Consider the following 13062-nt stretch of genomic DNA (forward strand, 5'->3'; position numbering starts at 1 on the left):
ACAAAAATGTAGTTATCGGCGTTCCATAAAAATTATGTTTTGAGTAAAAATACATACAATTTTGTTTTTTTTGTTTTTTAGGGTTCCGTGTATACTTACAGTAACATTTTTTGAATATATAAAAATTCGTTTAGAAGCTTTATATAGTAGTTTATCGGGTTTACATTTTTATAATGACATTTTAAAAGTAGATAATCAGAACTTGTAATGCTTTGATGACAAGCGTACAATAAAGTATTATTAAGGATCAGAGTTATATGGGAGTACTGAGAAAGATTCGAAGTAGTTGTTAGAAGTAAATTAAAGGATGAACAAAATAGGTGGGAAGAGACAACAGAGTAGCGTTTTGGGGCAAAGTAAAGCCAGGATAGATGAATATAAATAGGAACTTAATTGGTTAGGTTAGGTTCTCCCCAAACTATGTTTCATTAAAATGCAGGTGGAGGGAAAATCGATTAGGTCGAGTTAGGTTTTTGTTCGCTAATATTATGATATTCAAAAGTGTTGTCAATTTTACTTTGGTAAACGCACGTTCTTAAATCGAACACCTTCTCTACTGCTTACAATACACTACAGTGTATGCACAAGGCAAAGAATATACAATAAATAGTGCGATAATAATACAGTGATACAGGTGCATAAGGTTTACGGTTATAGGAGTTACTCGAAGAAGTAATAATATACATTTATCGTGACTTGTGCTATGTCTGTGTACAGCGGCTCGGTAATGTATAGGTACACGACATAGTGGCCGCCAACTATAATAATAATATTAGTACTAATATGATGTAACGCCTCCATTTCCAAAAAAAAAAAAATTTTCTTTAGGCTTACGCCATTGTTGTCGTTTCACGTGTGGCCGATATAATAATATATTGGTAACGTAAGTTTTAAGGTTTTAAGTCATTCTGCGGACTCGTTGTTCGTGTATTATGTATGTGTACTTTTTTATATGTCATCATACATTCATGTTACGGTAACGAAAAGGTTGAAATGAGTGCTACGGCTGATGTCGATATTGCTGTGATAGCAATAGGTATAACGTTGTCGAGAACGAGTAATGAATGCAAAAGAAAAAAAAATACTTGTAAATTATCTGCAATTGTCCTAACCGGTTTGTTTGGCCCAGTCGTCGAAATTGCATGCACTAACGCAATTCGGCCGACAAAACGTATATAATAGATGAATTTGATTTATCGTTATGAATTATTTTATAACCTGAATTCATAAACTCTACGCATACAGCCTAATGTGATTTGCATAATGGCCGAAGAAGTCGGTAGAGCAACGTCTCATAATATCAAAAGTGGCAAAACTTCGGACGAAGAGCCATCTAATGTACAGTACCGGAGGGTTACCCAAACAATGATTAAAATCTTCATTAAATAACACAGATATATAAATATATCACAGTTTAGATAAAGCCCCATTGCAGTCCCCATTAAAGAAATGTAATTGCTGATAATGTAAACATACCAAAACTCTCCTCGACTCAGAGTAACCACTGGTAGGAAAAAAACCCTTTAGGAGAAATTATGTGGTTTCAGAACTGAGTCGCACATAATGTATTGACAGTTATCACCGATATTATAAAAATTATTTGATAACATATTATTATAGTAAAATGTTTTGTACAATACCTAATTAAATTTCTAGAATGTGGTCACACAAGTTGAGGAGGGTTTCAATGTATCTAATCTTTGATAATAGATACGTTTCATTATTTATGACTATTATCGTTAAGTACATTTATAAACTCTACAAATAATTCAACAGAGCATTCTCTCAAATCGAAAACAAAGTAACTGGTCATATCAAAGGAACGCAACGTAAGAGAACAGTTAAATATTGAAGGTCAATAAACCGAGTAAGTGTCAAAACAACTATCCAGGTAATTCAGCCAATGTAGACTGGAAAATAATAGGAAAACAAATGTCGGACGAAAAGGAAGAGGATATCGGTCCCCACTTTGAGATTTTGTCACTAAAAGAAAATGTTTATATGATTTCAAACTTCCCAAGCGGATATGGACTCCAAGAAAAAGTAGTTATATTGGGCTGATTCATTTAATGCAGGACACTCATTTTCTCAGTATGTAATAAAACATTTCAAAAGTTATTCTTTTTTATCACATTTGTATAAATGTTATTTTTAAATAACATAAAAATCATTTACATTTTTTAAATATTTTCCAGAGCTCTATCAATATTTTAAACTTAAATGGTAACGTGGGTATATATTCAACTCACCAGTTTTGGACAGTTACTTTTAAAGTTGTAGGACGGGACTTCGGGGTGGGGTGAAGTAGGTATTAATATGTTTATTAATTATAAAAAAAAATGCTGATGTCATCTTCAGTAAGCAACTAAGTAAGTATAAGATGTATAACGCAAGGGACAATGCAACAACCACCACGTTTCACACACCGTCCGCTTTTGTTGACAAAAAAGTGATATAAATAAAAAAAATTATTTTATGTTAAGTATTATTATTATTTTTACAGGCGGACGTGTGGCGTATCAAGTGTGTTGGGAAACCGACACGCCTGTTTTCCGTTGACATTCGAGTGTATAGACAGGTATAACGTACCTAAGCTACATTATTGTATTTTGAATGATTTTTTTTTTGGAAAACGAACCGTCACGGTTTTCAAAAATTATAATCTCGTCATAGCCTCAATCATCTTGCTGCAACGTTTTTTCTTAACCTCAGACGGATCGTTCGAAATAATTTTGGTAATAGGTATTTATTTTCTTATATATTATTTCTTTTAATATTCATTCTAGCGTGTGTGTGCATGTGTGTGTGGGACATGTCCAACACGAGCCGACATTGTTCAACGCGTGTAAGTCGCTTTGCAGTGTTTAATAACCATTTCGAGAAATATAGGTACGTTACGCAATCGCTTCTATCGGTTCTTGCTGTAAGTATTGTTCGGTGCTAGTGACACTGACCTTAAACAAGTGCAACACGTATTTTGTTTGTCCTACAAGTACACCGTAGATGGTCTACGGTGAACGGAGAGAGAGAGAGAGAGAGAAAGTGTTAAGACCATAATACAGGGTGATCGAATTAACGCAAGACACTCAGTTTCCTTGGACCACGATATCTTCTAAACCGCCGCACCGATTACTTCGTGTAGCAACTATATTAATATACTATAAGGTATTTTGTTTTACTGTATACACGGGCCGATCCATCCAAAGTAAGACACTTAATAACTCCTATAATAATTGCATTTATAATAATAGTAGTATTGTCACCTACCTTTTATAGTATTTTCCAGAGCTCCGTCTACTTTCAAAACTCAAGCGATAACGTTTGTAATTTAATTTACTTTTTAAATAATAATTTTTCAAATATTATTATTATTATTATTGTTATCGACCAGTCAACATTATCAGCAAACAATATTCTCAGTCTAAAAAGTTTATTAAATAATATCATGTACGTTGCCATTTGAGTTTATAAAGTTGATGGAGCTCTGGAAAGAAAAAAATACAAACATTTTAATTATAAAATACCACCAAACAAACTAAAATTTCTCCAAAAGCACAACTACAAAATTGCATTTATTTAAAAAACAAAACCTAAAAATTTCACGAAATATAAATATCATTCTCCGTTTTAGTTGATAAATATTTTTCGAAACATTTTTTTTTTTGTGTTTGTATGTAGATAATAAAACGAATCTAGAGATTTGGAAAAATTCGAAGTCGGTTAATATATTATTTTGCGGATTTTGCCCGAAACCTGAAACGTCAGTAGGTATATTATTGTCGTTTGATGTTACCGAACAGCCGCGAGGATTTGTGTGGAAAAAAATTACACAAAAAATAAATAAAATATAACCGTAACGTTTTCACGGTTTGTGATTTCGGTAAATTCAACTAAATCCTAATTACACACAGCCGTATAATCGTTGTACAAATTGGTAATACTCACGGTTAATAACCATCATCGTTACGACACAAGGATTAGGGAATTATTGTGTGTTGCAGTTAATGATAATACATATATATATATATATATATACATATATATATACAGATACATATTCGGAGCTAGTTACACAACAATCAGAAACCATGCCGTTCCCGTAATATGGTCCAACAATAACAATAATAATAATAATCTATAATATTTTTTAGCTGTATATCGATTGACACCAGCTATGGACGTGTCTCTTTTGGGTCGAACCCAGTACAATAGCGAGTACACTATGATATTATTATAACAGTGTTTTTGTCGGATATCTTACTTTGGTTTTGTTTGCCAGTCCCGGCAAATCACGGGCATACACACACACTTAAATCGACTCTAATTAGATTATGATTTAAGAACCAAAAAAAAAAAACAGCGCCTGGTTTCGAATTTCTCCGTTGGCAAATCGCTTAGAAAATCATTATGGCCCAATAATGCAATTCGCGGTCTACAGGTATATCGAGTAATGATAATTAAATGGTTGCCAATAAAATATTACAGTCGCCGCATAACATATTTGAATGCCTATTTGATAGATTGCATAAAAAATATAAAAAAATTGACATATTAACCAATCGATAGTTGAACACTGTTTGATGTTCAAGCGATGAGCTGTAAAAATTTCATATTTCGCGTAAAATCAAAATATTGACCGTTTAAAGTCCATAAAATTCTCCAAATGATCTCCAGAAAAATAAACCCTTAGATAAAGTACCCTACCAGCAATTAGTATTTCGAAATACATTAAGTACATTACACTATAACAGCTTTATAGTTGATTAAATGTTAAGGGGAATTAGCTTAGTGGTAAACTGTATTGTAATTGTCATCAGAGATATTGGAGTTTAAATGAGAATTTTAAGAGCTACATAGACTTGGGCGGTTGCATAACAATAATTGTAATCGAAGATACAACGATGATACATGGTAATTTTTTTATACAAACATAAAAATATATTTATTTTTTCAAACAGACTAGTTAATCAGAGCGAAACAACATTAAAATACAATAGCATAAACATCGTCCGTGACGTGTGACGGACCCACGAGGACCGTGTAATTTAATATTGTTTTTGAGTATCAGATCGCTAATCGTAAAGCCCTAGTTGATACTATATCACTTACGACAGTAATATGAATGTAATGTCATTGAATCGACCTGTTTTTTGAATGTGAGCTAAAATAAAAATATTGAATAGCACTGAAGTGTATTATTTACACAACTTTGAAGCTAACAAATGCTGTAATACATCCAGTAGGTCTTTTTTTCTCTAACGCTCCTAAATATATATATATATATTCGATCTTGGGACTTAGGAAAAAGATACAGGTCGTGACATTCGTCGACTAGAATCTAATGCAATATTTTCATGACGAGGTAGTTGTACGGTTAACCTTCTATCGTGGGAATAATCATAGATCACGAGACCGTTCTGGTCCAACCAAAACTCGATATGGAGCTCTGTTTTGTGTGCGTGTGTGTGTATTTTTCTTGGGTTAGTCCAATATTGCTCGAAAACCGTGTACAAACAAAATAATGTACTTACATACGTAACAAGCGCTTCACCTAATTATGAACTCGACCGTATAAGTATAAAATATTATGTTAACGATGGTGGGATACTATATTATTACACAACATCAATAATAGTATCATATTATGCCTAATATAATTAACTTAATCGCTGCACCAACGCAACGCAGCAGATATAGCTAAATAATGAGATCCTGATTGTTTATAATAATATGTTATCTGTGTGTGTTTGCACGTCGTGTGCTCTTTAAGGAGCTCTTCGTGGAGTCTGTGCGGATGCCAAAGTCGCCAAAGATTTTTGCTGCGTATATTATTATTATTATTGCAATAACTGACCGTGGCTCCATTCGGTACGTACATCAGGTGTATGTATACCGCTTTTGGGCATTAGTCGGATGTTTTTCGACCGTGAGACGGTGTGCGGTGCGTGGAATAAAAATTCGTCGGGCATAACGAAAAAAAACAACGCGAACGTTCCGAAGTGTGTTTGTGTAAACACAATTATTCAAAACACTAAATCAATAATAATTAACAACAATAACTATGGCGATCCGGTGGAGACCGGCGACGGTACACGGCTGGAGAGGTCGGGCGGTAGCCGCTCTGTTATTGTTCTTATCCGGTCTGGCCCGACGACGAGGCCCGTTTACCTTGCAAGGACGGTCACCAACACCTAAACGGGTCTGGTCCATGTGTGTATGTATACATATTTATATAAATATAATATACATTATACATTACACATAATAGTATTATTGCGGAATGTGTGAAACGTATCGGCCTTACCGTAGGTCGCGAGCATAAGGACCTTATTGTTTTTCTTATTTACTGTAACATGTTTTATTTAAAATTATTTCTTTATTATTATTTTTTTTTTTATTGGCCGCCCCCAGCTACGACGGAGTTCCCCTCGCATAACATTAAAGCGGGACGCGGACCGACTGTTTGAAAAGATATTTGTTTCGATTATCTCGATGAAAGTTATCGACACGATAATAATTTCAAGGTTACACACTGCGGGCGAAACGATCGAAATATTATACCCGCAACGCAACGGTATTTTTTGAATAGCACATAATATTACAATACCGTGTACGGTCACCAATAGTGGTGGCGGTAGTGGTGGTAGAGGGAATCCGAATAGAGAATATTAATATTATACCTGCATGGATTATGGCAGGCGGCTAACGCGAACATGTGAATTCCTCCAAAACCACCGTTGCAAAACACACCGGACGTCCTTGTTCAGCACTTGTTGATATTATTGCGCATTAATGGGATACGGACAAATAAAATGTCTGAAGATAATAGTAATGATATGCTAATCGCATTTGCGTGTCGGCGGTCTGTTATAGCCTTTCGAAACCGATAAAACTGATAACTTGCTAAAAAAAAAAACATTTTCATCACCAAGTACCGAAAGAAGGATTTTGCAAGTGTGATACTCCCGGGTCTTAAAAAGCCTAATTTCAGTTTTGTGTTGTTTTAGCCGTCTAACTATGCATTCTTAACGAAAATAGGTGCTACATTTTTTCAATTTCTAATGTTTAAATCCGAAAAATGTGAAAAAGAATTTTAAAAATACTTTTCATAATACGTATACGGTTTTGTTTGTACCTATGTATGAAAATGAAAATGTTTGTCGAGTAATTAATTTTGAAACATAAAAAACGCGAGGCGAGTTATTTTAATGAAAATGAAAGTAATTTGATTGCTAAATGGTTATTACCCTCAGTCCTTCATTACCAGACACAGTGTTATTATTAATTTGTTTAATAACGTTACACGGATCACCTATGTGTTGAGCCAATATTAAAATCGATAGATACTTTTCAAACACACTATTCAGGTTTTATTTTATAGTTTATTAATTTCAAAAACATTTCTTTCCTCCTGGAAATATTTACTCGTTCGAAAATGAATGCTTAATTGACTTATTTACTATTTAATATAATATAAAGTTTTAATTGATATTATTATTGTAGCTATAAGTACTGTATAAATTATTTTTATCAGAATGCGGAATTAGTTTGTCCAGAAAAAAACGTAATCTGTTCACTTTTATATAAATAAAATATTTACGGGCACTGAGATATTGACAGAGACACGACCTTCGACTGCCAAATCATTAAGACAAGAGCAGATGCACTCGACGAAAATACATAAAAATACGTTTTTACATAATCTAACCATGTATAGAACCGAATAGCATTAAAGTTTTATTTTACAAGACATAAACGATTTGTAGTTGATTAGATTAGGTCATAGAGACGTGGCATGACATTAATTTTTGTGGACAAGTTTTAACATAGAACGAGTTTAAGAAATAATAGTGAAAATCGGCAGTGATCAGATTTTTATGATCTATGATTTCACGCGTCTAAGATTATTTTATGTTCTCCAATTTGTTCTTACAATTCGAATATCTTAAGGAACATGCATATTATGATTGTTGGTTCAAAAAATTCAAATTAGCTATTGCCACTAAAAATGTACAACTGTAATTTACCGTTCTGTATGAAATCGGTTGAATACCTATCCGATGATGTTTCTACGGTCAGCCAAGAGGCGGGGAAAAAACAAAAGGCTATTAATACAAGTCTGAAGGTAAATGTGGAAGTATAATGCGATTGGCGTGTGCATTATCTACGGCCATATAGATTTTACCCGATTTGGTCACAGGTGTGCGCGCTGTACAACATATAGGTGTCGTATGGTCGGGTACCCTCGGGGAGAGGATGCGACGAATAGTAGTGTAATGTGTAATAAAGAAGAAAATCGGATGGAAGCCGAGATATTCATTGCCATCATTGTCGGTAATTGATATTTCGCCACGGCAGTCGTTGGTCATGACACGCAGCATCCAAGTAGTTTTTACGTCATGCCACCGCAACAGCTGTACAGCCATAGGAGATTCGATTCTACCGTATCTTATAATATAAGTACACCTAGAGGCGCCGGCCCGCCGTCAGAGTCCGAAGGGCAAAATCGAAGGACGAAATCGATAGTGAAAACGCGCACCCAAAGCAAAACAATTCATTTATGTATCATAATAAAGGTATTCAAGTCTCCGGTGCTAAAGTCTCTGGCGTTAAAGTCTCCGGCTAAGGTCCAACAGCTCCAGTGTGAATTACCTTTCTGGCGGTGGCTAATGATTAACAAATCATCATGAAACACCGTCCGGTGCTTAAGCGATGAGTAAAAATATATAAGTATTCGTTCAACTCGATTGGTTTTTCGTTTGACCATAGTCCACAAAATTTGCCCCTGAAAAGTTAACGGCTGGAAAAAATATCCTCGGGAATGATGAAAAACAGAATGATTCCAAAATACATTAAAGTGTATTTAACAGTGTTAGGATTTATTAATATTATTATCGCCTAAAGGGAATAAATTGGTAGTGGACCAATAGAATACATTATAAGGCCTAGGAATAATGTCCGAGAAAAATATCCATGGAGTAATGTTTCCTTAAAAAAAAAAGATTCCCCGAAAATAGTGGTTCCTCTTAATCTCTAAAAAAATATACCCGAGAAAAATGATTCTGACTATTCCAACAATATATTTAAATGTATTTTATGTTGGTAGTTCTTTGTTAGTTTGAAAAATTACATCTACTAATTGCCATTATTTAAAAAAAAAATGCGACGTTTGTTATGTACTTTGAAATATGTGTTAGCTTAACAGAAGTTTTCAAAGTTGTTGTGCTTTTATGGATCATTAAAATAATTGGAATTTTTTAGTTTTTCTTTTTAAAAAAAGAAATATGTTTACTATGTTACAATATTACTAGATATTTACTATTTTATAGTATATTCCAACTCTTTCAAAACTTAAATGGTAACTTTTGCGTTTAATTTATATTTTTAATCAAGAGTAATTTGCTAACAAATTTGAAGATCTCTAAACCCAAAAGGGAAAACTAAAAAATAGTAATTATTTTCCTATAAAGATAGTGTCTTCCGTATCAAAATGGATCACCTTGTATTGGAACATCTTACTTGGGGTAAATTTTTTCCAGGAATTCGCAGGTTATTCGTGTCACCCGTCGCAATGAACTTCAGTACGGCATTACTGTTATATTGCCATTATAATCTCAATCACCGTCTTCGAATCTGCTGCATCACGATCATAAATCGCAGGTAGGTACACACTTTAAGAATAATATTATTGTTGTTATATTGTCTCGCGTCGGCGACATCAACGTCCGACAATGACATTAACGACCGCACTATGCGGTGACTTTCTATTGCCAATATTCACAATCCACCGTGCTAAAACGACCATCTCGTGTAGCGTGTGCGTATAATATGATCTATGCAATGAAAAGATCTATGAATTTTATTAGCCTATATGTACCACAAACCCGTTAACCTGTGCGCAATAACACTGTAGATACACCATCGTGTCCAGGTCATACGGAGTGGTGAAATTTGTCGTTTAAACTTCATTGCGCTCATAATAATAACAATAGTAATTAAAGTCGAAGAAAAATGATTAAATTCTCGCTGTTAGGTTAGGTATTTTGTGTATTTTATCATTAACGGCCGGGCACATTAGGTCAAGAACTCGACCATAAAAAAAAAGGCGGTATGATCTTAAAATGCCCGTCAAAATGCAAAGAGCCTCGAGAAAATAAATAGTTTCCCAAATCAACTGAAGGAGTGTATTAGAAAAAAAATGATATTATTAGCATTTATTAGCATTAAAACAAATTAGAGGTATTTGTCAAACATGTACTTATTACGTCTTATTACCTATTTACTTATTTGAAAATAATATTCAATAATTAAAATTTGTTCCCTTTTTTTTTTTTTGCTAATAGTATTTATGCAAATCTGTGAAAAAAAGTAAAACTTAAAATAATTATATTTATACATAAAACCGCAATTTATAACCAATACTCAACTGCACTCCACCTCCGGTTCTAGTTTTTAAAATTTAACAACCCAGAAATTATTTATTCAAAACTGGTTGCCGAGCCAATATTTTTAGCAAATTATTCTTAATTTATAAAGTTAATTAAATATACACGTTTTCATTTAATTTTCAAAAGTTGATAAAGCTCTAAAAAATATTAAATAAGATATAAGTTTAAAAATTGTCTTGTATAACAACGTCCTCTTCCAAGAAGAAAAACTTCAAAATTTCAGTTATTTTTAAGAAAATCTTATCCACAATGTATTATGCTTTAATAGCATTATTATCGTAATTCGTATTTAGAGTTGTGCAAATTGTTATTCGAATAATTATTCAAATAAAAAAGTGTTCGAGTTATTTTTTTCAATTTATTCAAATAAAACAAATATTTCTAATAATTATTTTGAAAATTATTCGAATGAAAAAATATATGGATAAAAAACTGCCTATATTTACTGGTTTTATATATTTTCTAAACGTAGAACATGTTAAATTTATACGGAATAATATTTTCGAATATAATTACTTGAAAAAAAAAACATTAACAAACTGTTTAAATAATATATTAAAAACTTATTAGAATAATTAAATTTGAAATTCTTCGAATAACTTTTTATTTGAATAATGGAATAAAGTATTATTCGAATAATTATTATTTTTGTTATTATTCGAATGAATTTTACTTGAATAATATTGTGTTATCTAGATAACGTTTTATTCGAATGATCATCGTTGATCAGCCGATTGCCATTTATTTTACACGGCCGTTTCGCGTTGCAATTAACAGCCATTTGGGGTGTACTCACGTATTGTAGATTATCAGTCTTTTGGTTGAGCCTCAGGTCGATCATCGAGTTCCAGTCGTTGGCCTGCGTCTTGCCGGCGCCGGAGTGGTAATGCCGGCGGGCGTCCAGCTCGGACGGCGTGTTGGACTTGACGGACACCGTGCCGGAAGAAGGCGACACCTCGTCCGAGGAGCCCGTGCCTTCGCCGGCGCCTGCGTTGGGCCTTCCGCCGCCGCCGCTGCTGATGGTGCTGATCGTCCCGCCGCTGCACGCCGACGAGTACCCGGAATTGCTGCTGCTGCCGCCGCCGCCGGTCCTGCGACACTTGCAACGGGCGCAGTGCCTGCAACACCGGACCCTGGGTATGCGCTCGGGGTCCGGGTACGCGTGCACCGCGTCACCGCCGTAGCCGGGCCACACCGGCCGCGGTATGCAGTACTCGTGCGCGTCCATGACGCCCTCCTTGATCGGCGACAGCCACGGCTCGACCGGCTTTTGACTGGACTTGCCCGACGACGACCGCGACGAACCGGGCGGCGAGCCGGCCGACCTCAGGCTCTGCGTGGCGGGCGGCGACGACTTGTCCAGACTCGAGTGGTCCGAGTGCGGTTGGCTCTCGTACCCGGAACTGCCACGGCTCTTGTCCCATGACGCGCCGCCGCGGTGCTCGTCGTCCACGTAAATTGGATTTATTCTGTAAAACGAACGCGAGAAACCGTTGAGAAATTATTGTTGTACACTTATTAAAAAAAAGTATCTCCGAGGAGAGAAACATACGAATCGCGTCGTATAGAAGATAATGATAAGATATCAGAGATAACAGATAACTGATAACAGATACACCACACCGTACATATAATACATAGTGCAATCTCAAATATATGCTCTGGCTGAAAGTTTGTTAGTCGGTTTATGATGTCTGGCTGAAATCGACCCAATCGAAAATTCCCATTCGGTTTCCACAAGCTGTCTTTTTTAAGGCAACCCCTCCCCCCTACCCTTATTCCTTATCAAAATTAAAAACCCTGGTTATTTTTTGCGCTCCATGGAAAAACATTGAATCATGGCTATTATATATCAACTTTTACTCCATCAATGGGTTATAAATAAAATACAAATTTTAAAAAAAAAAATGTTTTGTTTTTATCGATTGAGAATATATATTACATATACATTATATTAGTAAAAAAAACATAGAATTTCGTTTACAATAAGTGTGCCATTTATACATGTTAATAAAGTCACCCAAAGAAAATATTAATGAATTTGTTATCTAAAAAATGAGCTCTCGCCGACTCCGAAGACATTGGTGTCGAGATCTGTTAATACAATAATTCAAATTAATCTAATTAAAAATAATTAGAACAAAAATCACGTTGGGTTCTATTACTGGATAGCCTCCCTCCTCATATCAAATCACCGTTTCTATTTGTTTATTTTTTTTTCCTCTCTCTGTATATATAACAATGTAACTATTTGCTTATTATGCCTTGCAGCATAGATTGTAAATACTCTTTAATAAATAAAAAAAAAAAAAAAAAAAAAAAAAAAATGAGCTATGTTTTACGCCCTGTATAATTATAATAATATACTTGTTATGCAGGGTTATCAAGTGTCGACACGTTTATAGGATATTTGAAACGCCCATAATGATATATTACTATGCATATACACAATAACCGCTAATGGCAATAAATCACAGGAATATGAGTATAGGTTATAGTACACAATATGTAGATTGGGAAGATTTATTTGCTAAAAATTATGGTCCATGAAGTTTTACTTTTACCGTCCGTTCGTCGTCGAGATTCGCCTTAACTAGTGAACATCGTTAAAATC

At 34.5% G+C, this 13062-nt stretch overlaps 1 protein-coding gene across 3 annotated transcripts in view; it reads right to left on the bottom strand.

Moving 5' to 3' along the window:
* Positions 1-13062, bottom strand: part of LOC126845614 (uncharacterized) — a 50253-nt gene that overhangs the window by 14405 nt on the left and 22786 nt on the right. For all 3 annotated transcript variants that reach the window (XM_050584375.1, XM_050584376.1, XM_050584377.1), the window contains exon 3: positions 11245-11917. In XM_050584375.1, coding sequence (XP_050440332.1) covers positions 11245-11917 — 673 coding nt within the window. The remainder of the gene's footprint in view (positions 1-11244; positions 11918-13062) is intronic.

This window comes from Adelges cooleyi, unplaced genomic scaffold (genome assembly GCF_023614345.1).
Source record: "Adelges cooleyi isolate 19-005CV unplaced genomic scaffold, UGA_ACOO_1.1 ACOO_flye_CR_arks_rails_tigmint_CR_PRNA_8, whole genome shotgun sequence".
NCBI classification, from domain to species: domain Eukaryota; kingdom Metazoa; phylum Arthropoda; class Insecta; order Hemiptera; family Adelgidae; genus Adelges; species Adelges cooleyi.